Here is a 21,380-nt window from a genome sequence, read left to right on the forward strand (position 1 = left end):
TGCACTACAACAGCTCAGCAGCATGAAGTACAGCTGTGACCAACTGGAAACCAAAGGGGCACTCGTGGGCATCAGCGTGAGAGGTGGATGCCCTCTTGTCAGCAGCACTGTAAAATAAAAACAAGCAAGCAAACAAAACTACAAACAAATAGAACACAAAACCAAAAATCCACAGGCACCAAAACCAGCCCCTAGTTTACTGCAATTTCTATAGCTGACTTCTTAAACTCTTAAGGGATGGGCAGAATTCTTCACCCATTTATTATTTTCAAAATTATTTTTCAAATTTTGATGCATAATGAAATTGCTTAAAATCCAATTTTAAAAGAAAAATACTAAGTAGAGTAAAAATTATCTATTAAAATCAATGACCTAAATGCAATGGGTTCTTAAAAAAAATCACGACTTCTAGAACACACTTTTTTTTTTTAAATTGTACAGAGTGAAACAAATTAAATTTTATAAACTTCCATCTGGGATTCAGGATGTTTGATTGCATTTTTACGACCAACTGAAATGAAAATGAGTAGTTTAGTTTGGCAGTTGGTACAGTTCTATGCCTGAAAATTTATCATAGTTTGCCATGTAATTTAAGCACTCAATTTCCAACAGCTACTGCTCTCAGTCTGGGGAGGCAGCAAGGAAAAAAAATCTACAACAAATTACACATGATGAATTTTTAGTAGCCCCAGTAGGGGGTTTTTTGTGTCACTAGGAGACAGGATACTGTGCAACAGACTGCCTGAGAGAAGAGGTTAACAAATTGGGTTGTAAAAAGAATCTATGTGGAAGGTGACCTTCTGAGAAAGGTATTCCAGCCTCTGGCTGGGATGAGGAAAGGGTATGACTGCTGTAGAATTATATTAAAGCAGCTTATCACTCACTTCTGAAAGAGAGTTGTCCTGGCAACTTTGCTGTGTATTGAGTCATGTGCTACTGCACTTATGCATTTGTATGCCTTTGACGTATTTTCTTGATTGGACTTTTCAGGAATCCACTGCTGGAATGCTAAGTCTTTAATCCTACATCATAAGACAGATACCAAGCTACTTAATTGTACCAGAATGACTTCTGCCCCAGGACTGGAAAGGATCAAAGCACAGGCAGCAGTTTTATCCAGTTTTCTTGGACTTCAGCAGAATGTAGGCACCAAGGTCCCATGGTACTTACCCACGAGCTGAACCAGCTTGTCCTTGACAGGGAATTGGTGGTGAAACAAAAGTCTCAAATCAGTTTCTATCTAGTCACCATGGTGCTGTTTTAGAATGACAGATCTCAATGATTGCCAGTAGCATCCATAGAAGAATCTCTTCAAAGGCATTACTGAGTCTCACAAAGCACTGGAGCAAGAGAGTCATTCCTCTTGTACTGTTTAGAAGAAATTCACGGTGGCTTACATAGATGCACTCTGCACTAGCAATGTGTTTTAATACCTTGTTATTCTAGTAGAAAGCAAAGAGAAAAGGTCAAAAAACGCCAAGAGTTTTCAATTCTTTTAAACAAATGAGTGGCACGCTGTGGACTAGTTGTAAGGAGATCACTGATCTTTTGAGGCAGGTCTCATGCATCGATTCCCTTTCAGGATGTGTATGACCACTTGATTTGGATGCACTCCTTTTAGGAGTCTGCCAGTCTTTAATGACACATTTAAAAACAGAAACAAGGACAAAGGCAGGAAATGCAGTAGTTACAGGCAGTGACATCACATCAGAGGAAAGTTACAGTGAAGGAGTCCCTAAAAGGCAAATGCCAAAGCTCCAAATGTTCAGCATATTCATAAGTGTCCATAAACACAGGATGAATAATGAAGGTAGAAAAATCCACTGGTGATATTCAGTGAAGCATCAGTGGAAGGACTGCAGAAGGACCACACAGAAATGAGTGACCATGGATGAAGTGAGCAAAGACAGCAGGCAGATGAAACAAAGCACCAATACATGGCAGGTAGGAAAACCAACTTTACCTCACACCACAGGGTGGTGAATCAAGACAAACTAGAAGTAATAAAAATGGAAACATACTCTTGTAATTCATAGGTCTAAGAAAACATAAGCTTAGCAGCAGGTCTGTAAAAAAGCAAACAAAATGTTCTGAATTATTACAGAAGTATGAAAAAGAACTGAAGAGCAACCATACAGAACTGGTTATCGTAGAGGGACTGTACATTTTTGAGTACTAAAAGACTTGAATTTCCTAGACTTAACAGAAAGTAGTAAAAGCAAAGGTATATATATACGTGCCACTGTGAAGAAAAATATTTATTTTCAAGACTATTATTAAAAAATTATTTAAAACAAATTGAAATTTTAGTATATAGTATCAGTTTTGTGAGTACAAACATATCCTGTAAGGAGACAAAATAAGTGATGTTTAAATGCATAGATAATTTGGAAAAATCTAAGCTGAGCCCTCCTCATCCTCTAACTACTGACCTTCAGTATTGCTTCCTATGCCATATTCAATCTGCAGGGAGCTGTAAGTGCAGTGAGGATCTTCCACACTGCTTCAACCTGTAAATGGGCAGAAACATGAAACAGGGTATTTCCACTACCTTCCCAGTGCCCTCTAGACACAATTATATGTGTTTGAAGGCTTCTTCCTTCAAATTCTGCTCCTCCACGGCCTAGCTGGTTAAAGCTCCAGCATTGCACATTCCCCTTCACAGCTCCCAGATCCACAGGCACACCATGATGTTTAGTTCATTTTTGCAATTCACTGTGGTGCAACCATTTCTGCCTCTCACCCTTTGCCCTGTCAGATTTTAAAGCCAATGCACCCCCAGGTAAGGTACAGATGTAGTAACAGTACTGAGTCTATTTAAGTGTGGAATGCTTCATCCCCAGGTATACACTTTGGTGGTACCTCTTAAGTAGTTGTGGTGCAATACAGATCTGGTATTTGATGCAGATTAACTAAATCTGGAAAAAAAAAAGAAAAAGTAGTAGTACAAAATATAAACTAAAATGTTGTACTGTTTGGAAAGAACAGTACTGTAAAAATTTGTTGTTGTTGTTCATACAGTCATACATACAATGCCACAGGATATGTTTATCTTACAAGTAAGCTGTAGTAGAAAGAAAATCTCAAATCTAAATTTTTCTGACTTTGATCAGCAGCAATACAGCTAAAAGTAAACAGTCAACATAAAATCACTGAAAAGTGTAAACACTCCATTTTCTATCATTACATGGCTTTCTTTACTGATGAACTCTACCTGGTAAGATAGGATATAAGAGTACTACTAATAATTTTGTAAATGGGGGGACACACACAGCAAACTGTCCATTTAGGCTGTTAAGGTGGATCACAGAATGGATCAGGTTGGGAGGGACCATAGGGGGCCATCTGGTCCAACCTCCTGCACAAGCAGGGCCATCCCAGAGCACATGGCACAGGGCTGTGGTCAGACAGCTGACTATCTCCAGTGAGGGAGACCCCACAACCTCTGTGGGAAACCTGTTTCATGTGCAGTGACATACACAGTACGCCCTTCCTCGTATTCAGATGGAATTTCCTGGGCATCAGCTTCTGCCCATTGCCTCTTGTCCTATTTCTTGGCACCACTGAGCAGAGCCTGGCCCCATGCTCCTGCCACCCTCCCTTACAGACATTGATGAGGTCCCCTCTCAATTGTCTCTTCTTGAGGCTGCACAGGCCCAGTAGTCCCAGTCATCCCTCGTAAGAGAGATGCTCCACTCCCCTAATCATCCTTGTCACCCTCAGCCGGACCCACTCCAGGATATTTACAAGAATTCTATTGCTTTTTGAAGGGTAGTTTCCTCCTTGATGAAAAAGGAAACCTTTTTACTGTATGGTACAGCTTGATTGATGAAAACACCTCAGCAGACTACTCATGGAAGGACTGGCCTTAGTCCTACACTGTCTCAACAGGATGACATTTCAATTACTGTCACAGTACGATACTATACAGACAACAGGTAGGTAATTTAATAGATCAGTCCAGAACTTCCTGTAAGCAATACATACAATCCAATTAGTTTCTCACAATAGACTACAGCAGTTATTTGAGGAGCTTCAAGCACTTCATCTGGTAAGTCTTCATGGGGCAGGAATGCCCTGCTGTTCCTATTCCCACCTGCCAGTCAGCATTAACGTTTCAGAGCATTGTGAATGTGAACACAGGGGATGTTGCAGCACTTAAATTCACCTGTGTGTGACAAGAGGGAGAGCGCCTGAATAGCAATGAAACTTCCAAAACCAGCAGTCAGGGTAACAGATACATCAAACTGAAAGTGAGTAGTGACTGTCATCCACCATCACCTCTGTCTTCCCCAACATGCATTTCAGTCACTGCTCTAACTCACTGGACTGAAAAGTCAGCCCAATTTTGAAGGAATTAATATTTCTACAATGTAAAAATTTTGCCTTCAACACTAGAGGTTCAGAGGGCTGAGAGTGAAGACATGACATCATGGTGTCCACTAAACATTTCTCTCAGATCAGACTCTTCATTGGTACAGATTTGCCTGCAGCTTTACACCAAAGATGAATCTGATGCACAATAACATAGAGATATCAGAGGCTGTGCATAAATGTACATTTTTATTTACTAGTGTCACTTGTGCTCTTCTTTCTCCTCCATTCTCTCTCCTTACCCTCAGCCCTAACTCTCCTTACATTCTTATTTTATATTTTCTGTTCTCTTGAAATTAGGTTGCATCTAATTTTCTTCATTCAGTTACATTTTTAAAGTTATTAGCTGATTGAATAAATTAAAAATTTTCTTGTCCTCAGTAAAAAGCCCTTATGCCTTTTCAGGAATCCTGAGGAGCTGTACACATAGGCTACTCAGGGAAGTTAATTATTAATTATCAGTAAGGTGGAATAGTTAAGATTAATTCAGTCACTGCTGAGACTCACTCATTCAGAATTAAAATAGAATTTGGTTTCATTTCCTTGAGAAATGATTTATGCTAAATTAAAATGAGGTCACTTCAGTTCTGATTTTTCTGCAATGTAACAGTTTTACCTACTTTCAATTAAATCTTCACATGAAGACAATTCCTTACATTTCTCTTATGCTTTAGCTCCTTTTCTGAAGCAGTAATGGAAGCAGCTTTCAAAACTTGTGTTAGGCTGCAGTACAGCAATTCAAAAGCAGCTTATCATTGTTGCTTAATATTTGTTTGTCTGGGAACAAACACATGATAATTTGGGGAAATTGACTAAATATATATAATCATTAGCCTCACATTGACAGTAAAGAAGCAATTTCAGATGCATTTTCTACAGAAGGCTCTGCAGATTTTACTGTTTACTGTTGTGGATTCTATAGGCATCACTGATAGTGAATTAGATGGTAAAGGTACTGATTGTACCTGAGAGATGCTGATATGAGCACATTTAAACTTGCAATTGAAAACTAACATTGTAGAGAAGAGGGATTTATTTAAAACTGGGTGTACTTATAAATTTTAAACATATATTTTTATAAAGTTAAAAATCATAATTTGTACATAATCCAAGATAATCTAAATAATCAATAATTGATTGTCCTAGGTGTATGTACCCATACTATGTGTAATCTAATTGATTAGAAATTAACCCAAATTTTTTGGCCCCAAGCTGGAAGCATCTGTGTGTGTCAGCACCCCATTTGATCAGCAGCTCTCAGTTTTTAAATGCTGAAAAACCAGAGCCCGAAAATTAAATCATGCCCTTGTCCCAAGGAAAATATATGAGGGGAAAAACCTGACTTGGGATTCTTAAAGAAATTCTTCAACTAACGTAATGAAATGTAGTGATTAGATTAAATAATCTATGGACAAACTTTTGAGAAGTAAATGACAAAAGAGCCTAATTCCTATTTTTAGAGTTGACTAAGGAACCTATTTTCTGCTGACCTTTACAAGTGTTACTATAAATCAAATATAAATGATCAACTGCCACTTTCTTCCCTGAAATTAAATGATGTTTACAATAGCTGTCAGAAAGGTCTGCACTGCACAAATTCTAAATGTTGACTTTATTCTCATGTCACATAAGGGGTATTTAAAAAATTACAAATCTGCTGACAAAAACCAGACTAACAGGCACAAAATCTAGTACCTCTTTTCATATTTATTCAATTTCTTAAACTAATGGAGTATGGCTCTTGATGAAAACAGACTTTTTTCCTCTGCATCCTGAACACTTTTATTTTATATTTAAAATTAATCACACTGCCTAGATGGGGACTCCATAAAAAGCTCAAGAAGGTAAATCCAATTTTTACCAGTTTTAAAAGCTAAAGAGCCTATTTGACACACACACACACCATAAGCATATACAGTATTGTATGTGCTTACTTTAAGTTTATGTATTCTGAAGAAACAGTAATGACAAACTTAATTTATAAAACTATGGCATCTATATTATTTGGAATAGAACTTCAAATGCAGAATTAAGACAAGTTAGAGTTCAATACTGCAGGAATCTAATAACAATAAATATATGTTGTATGTTCAAAATGTTCAATATTAGCAGAAACCCTCATAAGCAGGACCCCCTACACTACCTGCTGTAGCTTTAAAAAGGAAGTTTACAACATAAAATAGTTTTTAATTTTTTGATGCATTTCAGGGGAGTAAACCCCCTTGGTCCAAGTGTATACATATTTGCACCATGATACAAATTTCAGTTAAAAATACAAAGACATACATTTGCACTTAAAAAATAGAATAAAAAGGTAAAATCTTAGTTCATATTTTAAAAAATAATTGATCCAAGCTTGGCAGCTTTTTGCAGTGAAAATTTCAGGAGTTTAATTTCAGACAGCTTTACATTTGTTTTTTTTATTTTAAATTACTTCAAAAGTCAGTATTTCAGTTTTGGAAATGAAAGAGGTATTGGAGTGAATTGCATTGTCTTCTATGACAGGCTGTCATCATGAAGAGACAGGAGGCAAGTGAAGAGTTCACATGAGTCAATATCCAGTCCAGAGACACATAAAAATCTATAAGGAGAATTCCAATCAACTGGATTATACACAGAAAATATAAATGTTACAAATTAATTTGGTCTGAAAACACAGTAAAGCAAGTAAAGACCATCACACCACACTAGGAAAGAGAACAGTGGTGATGTGACAACCAGGGTCACTGTGTTGTTGCCCATGAGCAGGTGACTGCCAGTGCAATGGGACATAGGATTGGCATTCACCAGCCACACAGCAGCATTAAGTTTTATCAGTTTTACTGTTTCTGCTTGGCTGTAACAGAGCCAGTCACACAGAATTACCAGTTACAGACTGAAGTGCTGTTAGCAGGGAGCTCAGTGCCCATGTATTTCCAAGCCAGCATACCACTGCTATTTTCCAGCTTGGCCATTTAACTTCATATCCAAACGTGGTATTGAACGGGCCATTGTCTATATCTAATGTCCGTACAGAATTCAAATATTAAACATATGAAGAAAATATTTTCTGCTAATACAGGCTCAGACTTAAGATAGCCCTTGCAGACTGTTAAGTATGAACATGTGGTTATCCCAGTTCGGAAGATGGGGACATGCATGAAACTAAAAGTTAAAATACACATTATTACTCAAAGTTACTAAATGTACATATATACATTATCCTATTTGGGTGAATTAGATTGACATGGTTTCTCATTTTTATTCCCACCTTGCATCTCTCCCTTAACTGCCACGGATAAAACTAAGAAACAGGTCCAAAAATACTGGGGTTTGAAAACCTCCATTAGAATGATCAGCAATTGACACTGCTACTGATAGGATGCACCCATCTTCCATAGACAGCCCATGCTTTGGGGTGATACTCATTTTTATTCACATCATTACAGTTCCTATCCCTTTTCAGGGTATTTAATGCTACAGGGGAAAAAAAAAGTATCTCCACACACACTTTCCTATGGACTAGTTCATAGAACTTATCCTCAGGCTACTCCATATGTGAAGCCTAGCAAATACGAGATATTAAAAAAAAAAAAATGAAGTAATTTTTATTAGTAATCTGTAAAAACACTGTCTGAAAAACTATTTCATTTGACTTAATATTCAGTTTGTAACTCCATTTAAACGATCTGCTTTAAACTTCCAGCAGTTGCAGGAAGGTGCTCAGGTGAAATCACTTAGTTGAGAGCAAAAAGAGGCAGGATTACAGCTGCTGATTGAATTAGTGAAAACATCCTAACCCCGGAAAAGTTTATTTTGACTTTTGTGATTGGGTTTTTGTTTGTTTTTAAATCTCAAGACTGATGAAACTGGTGCAAAGTAGCATTTATCAAAGGCTTCATATTCTTCTTAGGCAATAAAAAAACCCTACCCAATTAGTAAATGCAGGTTGTGCTTTCTGATGGCATGTTCTTGGATAAAACAGATAACCACAGGTAGTCTCTAGTCCTTCATTTTGCTTTTTTGGGTTTTTTTTTCACAGAAATGTTTCCTGGCCTACTGCCAAGAGGAATATATCATCTGAGCACAGGTGTGGGAGACCTCCAACTGTAGGAGGTCTGCCTGTCCTATTTCATGTGCCTATCACTGCCAGAAGTCTGAGACTGTTCAGGACAGCAGATTATTCTGTACTCTTTCAAGGGCTGCTCCATGGTAAATCCAGGAATTACCTTTTTTGAATGCAGGTTAGCAAGATAAAAACAGAGGAACTACCGTATTGGTTTAAACTAAGGATCCATCTAGCTCAATATCCTGTCTTCACCAACAGCTGTCAGTGTATGGCCAGTGAAAATAAGAAAGAGAAAAAGCACTTAGAACATTTTCCCCTAACACTTTCATAGCCATGGACTACTTTCATCTCAGGGAAATTCTTACATGTTTAATCCAGACAGAGTCTCCCAACAGGTTTATTTTCCAGCTCTTTACCCAGCTGGTCCCTCTGGACTCATGCAGAACTTTTTGCACTAACAACACCCTTTAGTAAGGAATTTCACAGGTTTTTCAGCCCCTGTTTTTCAGGGTTTCATTCCTGGCCAGCAGTAAGCTCACTGCCCATCCATTCAGACATAAAGCTCATTTTGTCCAGCATGTACTACTTCATTTTACCTCACACTGAATTTTACCTGTCATTTTAGTGTCTTTGAAAATCATTGTGCAATGTCTGTCTGCAGTAGAAAGTCCTTATAAAAGGAACAAAAACATAACAACTAAAAAACCAGTCTGTGCATTCCAAGACTGCATTTATTTCAGTTTGCACCCAAACTTCTAATCAAAATACATCTTTCTCCTTGCTGCTTCTATACTCCAAGCTACCCTGTGCAACGGTTAAATGAAAAGTGCACACACAGTAAGAACTATATTATATTGCACAGGGCTGAGACAGTCCAAATGCTGCCATTTCCCAACATTTTGTCTGCAGGATTTGGTAACTTTTTAAAAGTTCCTTTAAAAGTAGTTTTAAGCATATTATCAAGGGCTGTGCCTTATGTACAGATGAATTTTTAATACTATATTTATAAATGATATTGGTAGTTTGGACTCTTACAAGAACAGTACAGAAAGTAGAACTTCCAAAGGGGAGACCATTAATGATGACTACAGGATGCTTTCCAATGTGTAATTTGCAAGAGAAGATGAACTGTATCTTTCATTTTAATTAAGATTCAGACATGGAATGAGAGAGTAAAACCTCAATTTTTTCAACAGAAATTGTATGCATAATGCTAACTTGGTCCTTTTCCAATTAACACACCATAAGAAGCCTTAAAACATCAGTGAGGGCTCTTTTGGAACGATCTGGGAAAAAATCTTCTTTAAATAGGTTATATGATGTTAATGTCTGAAAAACATGGGACATTTGAGTCAAATATTTAAAAATATTCAGGAGAATATGTTTAAAGATAAGGGCATTGCCTTTAGATGCCCCACTTCAAGGAATCCACTACTGCTTCATGCATCTGTGAAGTTCAGTCTATCTCAAATATGCAGGATTATAGAACTTGAAGCTGAAACATTTTGCACAACACTGAATTGCAAATCAGGAAGAGCAAAGGCAGTCAATGTGGACCCATTTCTGACGAGGGAAAAATTTATAATTTTTGAGTGCTTAAATGTAATTTATTATAACACATTTTGTAGTAAATTATACTATTTGAAATCTGAGAAATTTTCTACAAAATTGCTGAAAGTTCACAGTAAATCTGCAGCCCATGAGAGGCATATAGGCAGGATTGATTTTTTGAGGGAAAAAAACAGATATTTTAATTTTTTCCAATTTGAAGCAGAACACATTTCAAGTACATTAAGGCATTCTCAGCTTTTCCCAAAATATATTTCACATTGCCTGCAACTAAACTCAATACATCTTGGTCTTTTGTCTCAGAGCACTGTGTGTACTACAGCCTATTCCAAATAAAATGCCTATTGGAGGGATAATACATAGAGGAATAGCATAATATAAAAGTGATTTCAAAAGCCAGGTACTCAACAATGCAATAAATGAAAAATCCGAGAAACATTACAGGAGGACTCGGGCAAAATTCACCTTTAATATATTTAACAAGAGCTAACAATGACAACAACAAAATTTTGGTTGGTTGGATGGTATTTTTCCAGGTATTTTCTTTCAAAGTCTGATATTTTATACTCAAACAACTCTGTCAGGTAGTGAATGAAACCTACTTGAAATCCCACTGTAACCAGTGGGATATCCCATTTTGTATCCACCACACCCTTCCACTGAAGGAATTTCTCTCAGAGGGAGATGAATACCAAGACAGCACCTGCAAAAGTTGCCAGTCCTAATCAGAAAAATGAACAAGCATAAAGTACAATGCAGAATTTCAAGTGAAATCTGGAGTAGTTTATTTTAAATTAATGAGACTCCTTTTCCAAAACAGGATCTGGCAAATATTTCACTCTTGCACATTGGAACTTGTGAAATTATCTATAGAGAGAACACTGCACCTCTGTATAGGAAAAGTTTCTGAAAGCCCAGAGGTTCAAACTACCTCATTGGCAACAGCCAAGAGATTCCGATCTTGAATCTGGAATTCTTTCCTATTAAAAATAAATGAAAAAGACTAATTAGGTTCATGAATAATACTGATTTGGTATTACAAAAAAAAAGAAAAAAGAAATATTTCAGCAATAAAAAAGGCATTTGGAAACACATTCAACCTGTTTTCCTATGGATGTTGACATTTTAGGTTTTCCATAACATCTTCAAGATAAAAGGTACTTTTAAAATAATTTTATGTTATATCCTGTTTGCATAAAAAGGGGAACAGTCTTTTTATCTGCTCTCTTTGTCTCATATTTTTTAAGATTATTTTGATATTTTGCATTATTTTTGTCTTTTAATTTATTCTACTTCTCATATTATGCACCACAGAAGTCAAGGGACCAGCATTCAAAAAAGGTGATTCCTCTTGGATTTACCAAGGAATAGCCCGAGAAGGAATTCAGAATAATCTACTGTCCTAAACACTCTCAGACTTTTGGCAGTGATAAGCACATGAAATAGGACAGACAGAGGAGCACAGTTGTGAGGCCTCCCACAGCTTCAGAGCTATGCTCAGATGATATATTCCTGTTGGCTGTAGGCCAGAAAACATTTCTGTGCAAAAAAAGGCAAAATGAAGGACTAGAGACTACCTCTGGAAATCTGTTTTATCAAAGAACATGCCATCAGAAAGTACAACCTGCATTCACTAATCAGTTTGCTTTTTTTTACCTATAGAAAATATGAAGCTTTTGATAAATTTTACTTTACACCAATTTCATCAACCTGGAAATTCAAAAACAAAGAAACAAACAAAATCTCCAGAAAAATCTAAAGAAGTCAAAAACCCCCACATCAGTCCCTAACCTAATCTACCAAAGCCTAGAAGAGTGAGATAACTTCAGTTTGTTGGAGAGAGTATAATTTCACAGCCAGGGTTGTTCTCTGCTTCATTCCCTGCAGACATATATGCTAACTGGGAATTTGAACCTGTCCTGTAAAACCTGGCCTCCTATAGGTCATATCAGACATTTAATAAGAACATGCCTGAAAGGGATGTAATTGTGAAAATCTACCACCTGAATTCAATGATGGTTTTGGTACTATCATCTCTTTAATCTTTCATCAGTTGTGACGGTTAAGAAAAATTTCATAGCCATTGCTCTGGAATCACTTTTCCTCCATTTTAAAACAATGTGACCTACTTCTTGATCTAAAAATTATTAATTTTGTTATTTATAATATACAAATCCATGTTGCATCCAAAAACTAAAACATTCTCAAGAGCAGTGCCAAGACTTTATGACAGTGTTCCAAAGACCAGGTGCTTGCAAGTCAAGAGGTGGGAGGCAGCAAAGTAGGGATTGGTATGATATTTGGTTTGCCATCTTCAAAGCCATCTTCAACTTGTGGAAACACATCAACTTACTATATAACAGATAGCACGGGAAATTGAAAACTTTGTAAACAAAGACTATTTCTTTTCACGACATTTTGCTATCAATCAAAGTGACTTGCTGTAAAAAAAAAAATCTGAGAGAGATCTGGATGTATTCATGCAGAGAGTGCCACTTAAAACCCATTGTAAAGATTTATACAGCATTTACCTTCAAGCAAGGGGGTAGTTTCATTAATATTGGTTCCAGCTGAGTGGACTATGAAATACAAGTCCATGCTTATGTATTATTACAGACAGCTATATGAGACCATTTTTATTTTAAACATTTAGATTCAACACAGAACACGTCTGTAGTGCTATAAAAGGTTATCAAACACGAGCTATAGAACCAGTAATCAACAGTGACTCCTTAGCCAGGCCCCTTAGCCGGTAAACCCAGTCTCCCTCCAATACTACTTTGTTTTGTTTTCTGATCAATGTAATCACACCAGCTGCAGCACAGCTTGTACAAATGTGTAGAGGAAGTATATATTCAAGATGCCTACCCATACAGGAAGAAGGGATGGATTAGACTCAGTGCAAGTATTTTCAAGAAAGTGTAGTTCCAAACTATTCAGTATAATTTAATTATTAAAGAACACCTGAAAAAGAAACTAGAAGCCATCAACATATAATTTAAATTACATTTACCATTGTGGTTCTTAGTAAACACTTACACTTTGAAACTAATTGGCCCCTTAGGTGAGGAGATTGCCTGCTTCTAAGAAGTTAAATAAGCACACCTTCTTTCTGATACCTATCCTAAATTTTTGAATGCTCAAGATAGAAACAGCAGTATCTTTAATATACAAAGTATAACTTTCTAACACTTTCAACAAGGCTTTCTCATTCATCTTCATTAATTATCAACAGAATAAATTATGCATTAGATTCTTAGGCTGAAGAGCAACTGGTTTGCAACAGTTGAGGTTACTGAGTAGGACTGGGCTATGCAAGAGCTTAACAGTGGAGCTCTACCTCCCTTGGCATTTCAGGTAATATCACATTATCCTGATCTCATTTGCCACATCATTTGAACATGATGAAGTCTATTAACTTAATAAGAGTAGTAAGACACCATCACCTGTAGTAAAAACAAACTGAAAATCTCCTCAGAGGAATCTCAGCTCTTCCTAAGAGTGGGGATTTTTTGCTTGCTTGCTTGCCTGCCTTTAAGGAAACACATCTGAGGCCACTCCACTTGGCTTCTTGTCATTGAATACGTGCTGCTTACTTGTAAAAAAAAAAAAAACTTATTTTAGTGATGGCATATGAATCAGTACCCACAGCAAGTCTTGGAAATGGTTTTGAATTGTGAGCTCATAAAGGTTGCAGCACAAATGTCAATCTGAAAAATAGAGTAGTGTGTGCATCATTCGCTAGATAGGAAAGGAAAAGCTCGGATGACTTTGTGAAAAGAGTATTGCTATGAATTTCTAACACATCTCTCTTCTTGCATCATATATTATTTAATTTCCATAGCAACCCACAGGAGCAAGAAGCCAGTGTTTTCAGAAAAATGTGAATTGATGCAGTTCACAACAGAGAAACTATGATAGACTAGGAATGATAGAGAAAATAAAGGCAGGGAAATTCTGTTACCAGACACTCAAAAGTTATTAAAAAAGCTGTGTCAGATTTCCAAAAGTTACAAGAATCCTATGAAGTATGCATTGTCAGTGTTTGTGCTATGACTTTTACAGCATTGTAATTCCAAATCTGATTAATTGCATGCATCAATTCTTCCAATTATTGCTGAAGAGTCAATTTCGCTCTCAAATCTTTTCATCTGTGCCAAAACAAAAAACACAAATACCCAACACACCACCACCAAATAAATTAAAATAACCAGCTGAAACTTTCAGATGACTTTAAATAAATGGCTTTTAATTCTCAACAATCGTGGTAGCATAATTGGATATTATCTGCTGATGCTGGACTTGCAACTCTGCAAGGGAAAAAAAAGTAACTGAAGTCTAGAAAGAAGCACAATTATATTTTATAAATACAGAATGACATCATGTAAGTTATCATATTTGTCAGCTGTTGAGAACAGCTACAGAAAATGCTGAATTGTGAGAAAAGTATATTTTCCAAAGTGATAAGAAAGCTACAGCATCTGCTCAGTCTAGCTTAGAAACCTTCCCTGGTAATGCACACTTTGTCCAAGGTTACAGAAAAAAAATTACCTAAGGAAAGCTGACAACCACTATGTTTCAAATTCCTTAAGGGCAAAGCACAAGTGTTATTCACAATTTCCTACAAGATACCACAACATCCCGTTGACAGACTGCAGCTGATTTACATCTTTAGATAAGCAAAACCAAGCCTCTGACAAAGAGAATGTAGTGTGCTTGTCCAAGAATATCAGTCCAAGAAACAGTGAAAATAAAAACCATAAGATTCATCCTTTATGAGCAATGTGTCTTCCCTGCAGTACTGCTAACACATACAGGTGGACAGGTGGAACCATGTACACTCACATCCCAATTTGGGTTCGTGTGTGTAAAGGCTTAGAGAATATCAGACTGTCTAAACACTGTAACATCAGATTCTGCTCTGTTCTCATTATGCTCAGCCACAAAGTAGTTCACAGATCTTCTTTTATTATTATTTATAAGATGAAAGGAATGATAATATAAAACAATGACAACTCTGTATTATCCTTAGGCAATTCTCTCGTTATCATGCTGAACAACTCGACTACAGAGAAAAACAGTCATTACCTGTGTGAAGAGAACCTGTGATTAGCCTGAGAAGGTACTGGGCAAATTTCATTATTTCCCGCTTACACCGCTTCCTACAGCCACTCATCTTAGGCAATGGGGTATTCCTCTGAGGAGAGCCTGACGACTTTGCCAATACAGGGAACACTTTCTGCCAGCAAACTTCTGGGGCCGTCCAGAGCCTCGCACGGCCTCGCCGCCTCCTCACGGCCGAGCAAACTCCGCCGATCTACCCCGGGTGGCTGCGCAAGGGAGCCCGCGGCGGCCGGCGGTGCCTGCAGCGGGCGCTGCCACGGCACAGCGCGGTGCGGCACTGCTCGGCTGGGCAGGACACGGCTGGGCTCGGCACGGCACGGCTCGGCACGGCACGGCACGGCGCGGCGCAGTGCAGTGCAGGCACTGGCGCGGCCACCGGCGCCCCCGCCGCGGCCGGACCCGCGGCAGGCGCTGGCCGCGGGTGGCTCCGCGGGCGCGCAGCCCGGCGGGCGGGGCGGTGCCGGTGCCCGCCCCACGCAGGCAGCAGAGCACGGCACAGCACAGCACGGCACGGCACGGCACCGCCCCCGGAGCCGCTCCGCTCTGCGCTCCTCCCGCGAGCAGCCGGCCGGCAGGTGGGAGCCGGCCGGGGCACGGCACCGCTCCCTCCCCGCGGTGCTGGGCCGAGGGCAGAGCCCCGCCGAGGGCAGAGCCCAGAGCCCCGCCGAGGGCAGAGCCGAGCCCCGCCCGGGCCGAGGGGCCGGGGCTGACCGTGCCTGACCGGCGGGAGGGTATCCGAGGTGTGCGCGGACGGGGCTCCCTCACCTGCGCTCTCTCTGCACGTCGGCCCCGGCCCCGCAGTCTGCTCGAAGGTGGTGCAAACGCCAGGGCACTGCACACCTGTACAGCGGGAAGAAGGAAGCAGAAGCCCCGCAGGTATCTCTGTGCAGGGAGCTGCCCCTGCTTCCCAGCCCCCTGACCTGCGGCAGCTGGGAAATGGGCTCTGGCACGGTTAGCGTTCTGTGGTTAGAATGTCTCCAAGTCTCATCAGGAAGCTACCTGTACTCCTTACTATTCTATTATAAACTCATTGTTTTCCAACTTGCTAAGAAGTATTTCTTATTAATAAAAATTATCTGCTGTAGTCTACATCCATGACCACAGAACTGAAAGAATATGTTTTCATTTCCCTTGGAGTACTTCCCTCATAGAGAACAGCTCTATTGCATTAGAGGGTGATGCAATATGTAATGCCTAATAAAGTTAAAAAAAGAAAAGACAATCCATTAAGGAAAAGCTTAACAGAAGAAAATCATCAACTGATCTAATTTTATGACAGCGCTGACCATAAAACATTTTGGTGAATGCCTTTAAAAAAATTACAATAAACACAAAAGCACATCTTCAAGCTATTGTCTATATTATGCAGTGAGCAGAGATAAATACATTATAGACACAATACATCAAAGCATTATCTAAGTTGCAGTTAGATGACACAGTTTCTGTGTCTGCTATCTGAAACACAAGCATGCTGTCTTATGCTTCCAGTGAAGCTACACAGATAATGGAAAGAACCAAAATGAAACAGCTCACAGATGCCCCCAGGTTACTCCAACACAGGGATTAGTCTGAGAAGGATGTGGGCAAATTCCAGTATTTCATGTTTGCACTACTTCCTACAGCCACTCATCTTAAGCAGGAACTAATTTCTTGGCACAGTTTTTTTTCTGAAAAGACACAATGCAGTTTGACCAAAGAAAACCATCCAAAAAAACCACCCCTCAAACCCCAAAAACCTTCCACAAAAACCTACAAACAAACCAACCAACAAACAAAACCCCCAAACCCAAAAACCTCCAACAAAACCCATCACATTCTGAGGTACTGGAGATGCCAGTGAGCCTTACAAATTTCTGAACTCCTCTGGTCTCCAAAAGCAAAACTCCTTAAATACCTGGTAGAGTTGAAGAGATACCAAAAGCACAAGCCTCTGTCTGTTCTTTAGAAGAGGATTGAAGAGGCCAATGCAAATGGTTCTGAGCTGGAGTCCCTGACCTTTTCAATCCTTTGACATCACCAATTGTTTTATAGAATTTTCACTGGCAGTGTTACTTCAAAATAAGGAACTGAAAATAACTGAAGCCTAAACAATTGAAATACTGGTTTTCTAAAGCTATAAGCATGAATCACCAACACCATGTGTTGCTCTTCCTCTCCTCCAAAAAACCCCTCCAATAAAGCTGTACCAGTTCTGAAACTGTCTGACACTGTTTCCTAAGCCTGTATGTTTTCAACACAGCAATAACAGTAATTGCTACCTAAGGAAGATTTCATGAAAGATTTTTGACTAGTTTCATAAAGACTTTTTTTCAACAATCAGTGCAGTATTTTGATAGCATTGGATCTAAATCTGTCTCCCAATATTTCTCTGGTCAGCAGGAAGGACTGACTAAGATTAAAGGGTTTTTTTCCCCAAATCTAGAGAGCAGATCAGAGAAAAGGGGGCAGGAAAGTTAGAACAGAAAACTATAATATAACCACCATGGTACTTTTGAAAAATATAGTAAAATAATATGAAAGACAGTTGGATAATATCAACTTCTTTATATTGGTAATGTACCTTTTTAATAATTTTTAATTGACAGGACACACTAAGGTCACCAGACAGAGCCAGTCTCTTTACACTGAGGAAAAAAAATACCTTTTATATTGACAAGCTAGGTCCATCCCCAATAATTTATAATCCATAAAGCCCTCTGAAAAAAGATCCTCTTATAGTCAGAAGAGTCTGCATCAGTTCCTAGAAATTCTGACTTTGGAACCAGGTACTTAGAAAAAACACTATTTAAGTAAAATGGAGGAAGAATAAAACACATGCATACATAAAAGAAGTTCTTTTCAGGCATTAGGGGGAAAAATGAAAGGAAAAAGTAAAAGTAAAAATTAAACTGGATTTTCAAATCATTTCACCAAGTCCAGCTCATGGGCTCCTAGAATAACATGAAATACGAAATTACTTTGTTTTGAAGATCTTGGCAAGAATGAAATGACTAGGAAGGAAACATATGCAGTTTTTGTAAAAGACTGTCAACAGCTGCAGTCAAGCTTAAAAGCAAAATGTAAACATTTCCCTGAATGTACAAAGCATACTATAGTGCAGTGAGGGCAAATTAATTGATAATAATAAAATATTTTCTTCCTGTGAGGATTTTTACACAAAGCTACAAGACAAATCTTAAAAATCTTTGTCACCATTTGAATTGCAAGAAAGCAATTCAAAACCAAAAATGTAAGAAATTAAATTCTATTCAGTCCAAAGATGAAATTTCACATGCATTTTTATAACTTGAATTAGGGTCTCAGCATCACAGGTCTATGTCCCAGGCCCACCTGTTGTCAACTGAAGTGCAACCTAACCATCCTTAGAGGAGGGTACACACTGATATAGCTTTAGTCTAACACTATTAAAGAAAAAACTACACCAATATTGTACTTCAGAGATGGTCATTATTGGCAGGTATGTATCAGTATTGCTTTACTTATTCCTGTGTAGGAATAGTATTTCACTATAAAAAAAAACCTAAACAAAACCAAAAGAGAAATACATTAACAGCAACATGAAAACACATTCTAAAACAATTAAAGAAAATCAATGGTTTTTAGATTGCTTAGGCTGCTGGGATAATGTGGATGACTCTTCTTTCAAAAAAGAAATAAATAGAAACCCCAAAACCATTGCATGTCTCAGAACTGCCCACTGTAACAGACTGGTATAAAATGGTGAATTAGCTAGCTTTATAGTTATGTTTTGAGAGAGAAAAAGTTACTAAATACAGATTTTATTTAATAAAAAAGATAGAAAAAGCATGTCTTAAAACATTCCAAAAGAAATTAAATGTGGCTCTTCTCATATTAAGTAACAATGGCAAAGACTCAAATGCCAAAAGCACATATAAGAGTTTAGGGAGAGAAAAATAAAAGCCATTACAAATATTTGATGAGAAGAAACCCATAGAATAAGGATGACAGTGCATGCCAAATATAAATTTGCTAGTCTGGGAATAAAAACTCCAGCAGAAGCTGAAGTGACATATACAGAGCACAAGCTGATTGGCTTCTTGCAGGCAATTTGCCTTGTAAACCTCTTTCATTTGCACACAATTCTCTGACTTCAAAAACCAAAATTTCCTCCTGAACTAGCCCTTGCTATTGACTAAAAGCAAATTGAAATCTTACCAAAAAAATCAACTCAATTAAATGCTTCAACCTCATCAGAAAGGGTAACCACAGGAAGTTATCCAGGAGCACAGAAAACCTGTACAGAGTTTCCTCGATGTTGACTCCTGAGGCTTGTAAGAGCTTTTTTTTCTTAATGCAAATACTGAATTCAATAACTGGATTTTTTTTTTAATCAAGGGATTATTAACCTTTTTATTTCAAACAACAGTGATATTTACAACCAAAGCACATGGCAAGCAATAACAGATGGGCAGAAACAAACAGATGGGAGAGCACAAGGTAGCAGCAAGATGTTTACGATAGAGCATAATAAACAGCTGCCACAAGTAGATGACCATCACCAGATCTCTCTTCAGTTGCTCCTTGCCTGTCATAAAAGTAAGGGTCCTCTTAAATCACAGTCTCTGCTGTATTTATTTTAATAGCTCTTCTGTGGACTTATGCTTCTTGACTTGACAGTATTGTGCACTGAGGTGTCCCAAGTTCACCATCATTATTCAAGTGGATGCAGCAAGATGAGAGCCATTCATCACACAAGTCACTGGAAACCGCAGAAGTAATTCCAAATTATTCATGATGTCCATGAAAATATCAGCTACCACTTTTAGCCACAGCCAGTGAATAGCAACAAAAATTCTCTTCCACGTCATTTGCTCAAATTTAGTCTTGGATATTAACACAGACCAGAGATGGTTATATGATAGAAGATGAGCTGGGAAGCAGAGATGCAGGCATATGTTCCCTTCCTAACTGATTAGCAGTAACATGCTAGCTAAATTAACTTAGATTAAAATGGTTATTGTTTTTTGTTGTCTGTCCTGAATGTTATAGTGACAACAAGGAACAGGAAACTTACTCCATGCATCCCATATGAAAATGTATGTCTACATGGGATGTGGATATGATCTGGTTCTGTCTTGTAGCAACACTAACTTCCATAGAGCCCAGGACAGAGAGTGAGGGGACTGCCCATGTCCCTGGTTATGAATATAGTCTTATTTACCATCTTTAAATTTTTTATACTCTTCATAGCAGAATTAAAACCTTCCTATTAGCCCAATCGGTACTTATCCAAACTGCATGCAATGTTTTTAAATGTGGAAGACAAAATAGTAAGAAATCTTTATCCTGGCCTATGCTACTGAAATACAGTCTTCCTGCTTTTGTTTTTAGTCTTTAATTTCTTCTGAAAGCTTGCTAAGAATAATATTTTCAAACAGCTCTGTTGCTGTGTTTAAAATAGGACTACAGAGAAATGACTGCTACTTCACACTGTTTGCATAATATCAACAAATTATACATGTGCTCTATTCTGATAGCTAATACCTGCATAAAATAAATTATTTTCATTGCTGTTATAGCCCCAGACTCTATAGGTTCAAACTGAATTTAAAATACATTTATGTAAACTAATAAAACATGATGGCTTAGCCCACCAGAATCTTTGACCAGTATACCAGAAATACTTAAAACATTTGTCTCTATTATTCCCACCTTGCCTGAGCTAGCTGCTCTCAGAATGCCTTTTTTTACCTACTCAGTGTCCTTGAAGCTTACCCCAAGGATTCATTTTCACACAACCCTCTAAGATGATACTGCAGACAGTCAACCAGGAGCTACAGCTGCCTCAACCTCCCCCACGGTCCACACTGGCCTAATTAAATATTCATCACTCCCAAAAGCTGCAGTGTCAAACATGAGCAACTTCCCAGCCTGACCTCCTACAGCCAGCCCGTGCTTTGTGCTGGAGAATAAACAAGACTGGGATTTACCTGCTGGAACATAAAATGGCATAATGCAGGTTTCATGTTGCACATTAACTTCTGTGCATGCACTGTAAAATTCTCACTGCAGAAGCCAGAGTACTAACTTTTAATGTTCCATATATATTGAATATCTGTATGCAAAGTTGCAGGGCAGTGTTATCAATAAACTCAAATATTATCTTCCTTATAATACAGATCCTGTTTTGGATGTATGGTTGTACCTTTCAACTTAAAAACAGATTATTTCTGAGCATTCTCAAATAAAAAAATGATTGAGGCATACTAATATCAAGTATATGAGGGTGGTTTGGTTTGTTTGG

The 21,380-nt window shown here is 38.2% G+C and overlaps 1 protein-coding gene across 6 annotated transcripts in view; it reads right to left on the reverse strand.

The window, feature by feature from the left end:
* Positions 1-21,380, reverse strand: part of KCNIP4 (potassium voltage-gated channel interacting protein 4) — a 429,312-nt gene that overhangs the window by 308,951 nt on the left and 98,981 nt on the right. For 2 of the 6 annotated variants that reach the window (XM_005484987.4, XM_005484990.4), the window contains exon 1: positions 15,080-15,214. The exons of 3 other annotated variants lie outside the window; for them this stretch is intronic. In XM_005484987.4, coding sequence (XP_005485044.2) covers positions 15,080-15,167 — 88 coding nt within the window. In that variant the 5' untranslated portion in view covers positions 15,168-15,214. Of the gene's footprint in view, positions 1-15,079; positions 15,215-21,380 lie in introns of those variants that run through there. One more of the 6 variants, XM_026792158.2, reaches the window with a different exon arrangement.

Source organism: Zonotrichia albicollis, chromosome 5, assembly GCF_047830755.1.
Source record: "Zonotrichia albicollis isolate bZonAlb1 chromosome 5, bZonAlb1.hap1, whole genome shotgun sequence".
NCBI lineage: Eukaryota > Metazoa > Chordata > Aves > Passeriformes > Passerellidae > Zonotrichia > Zonotrichia albicollis.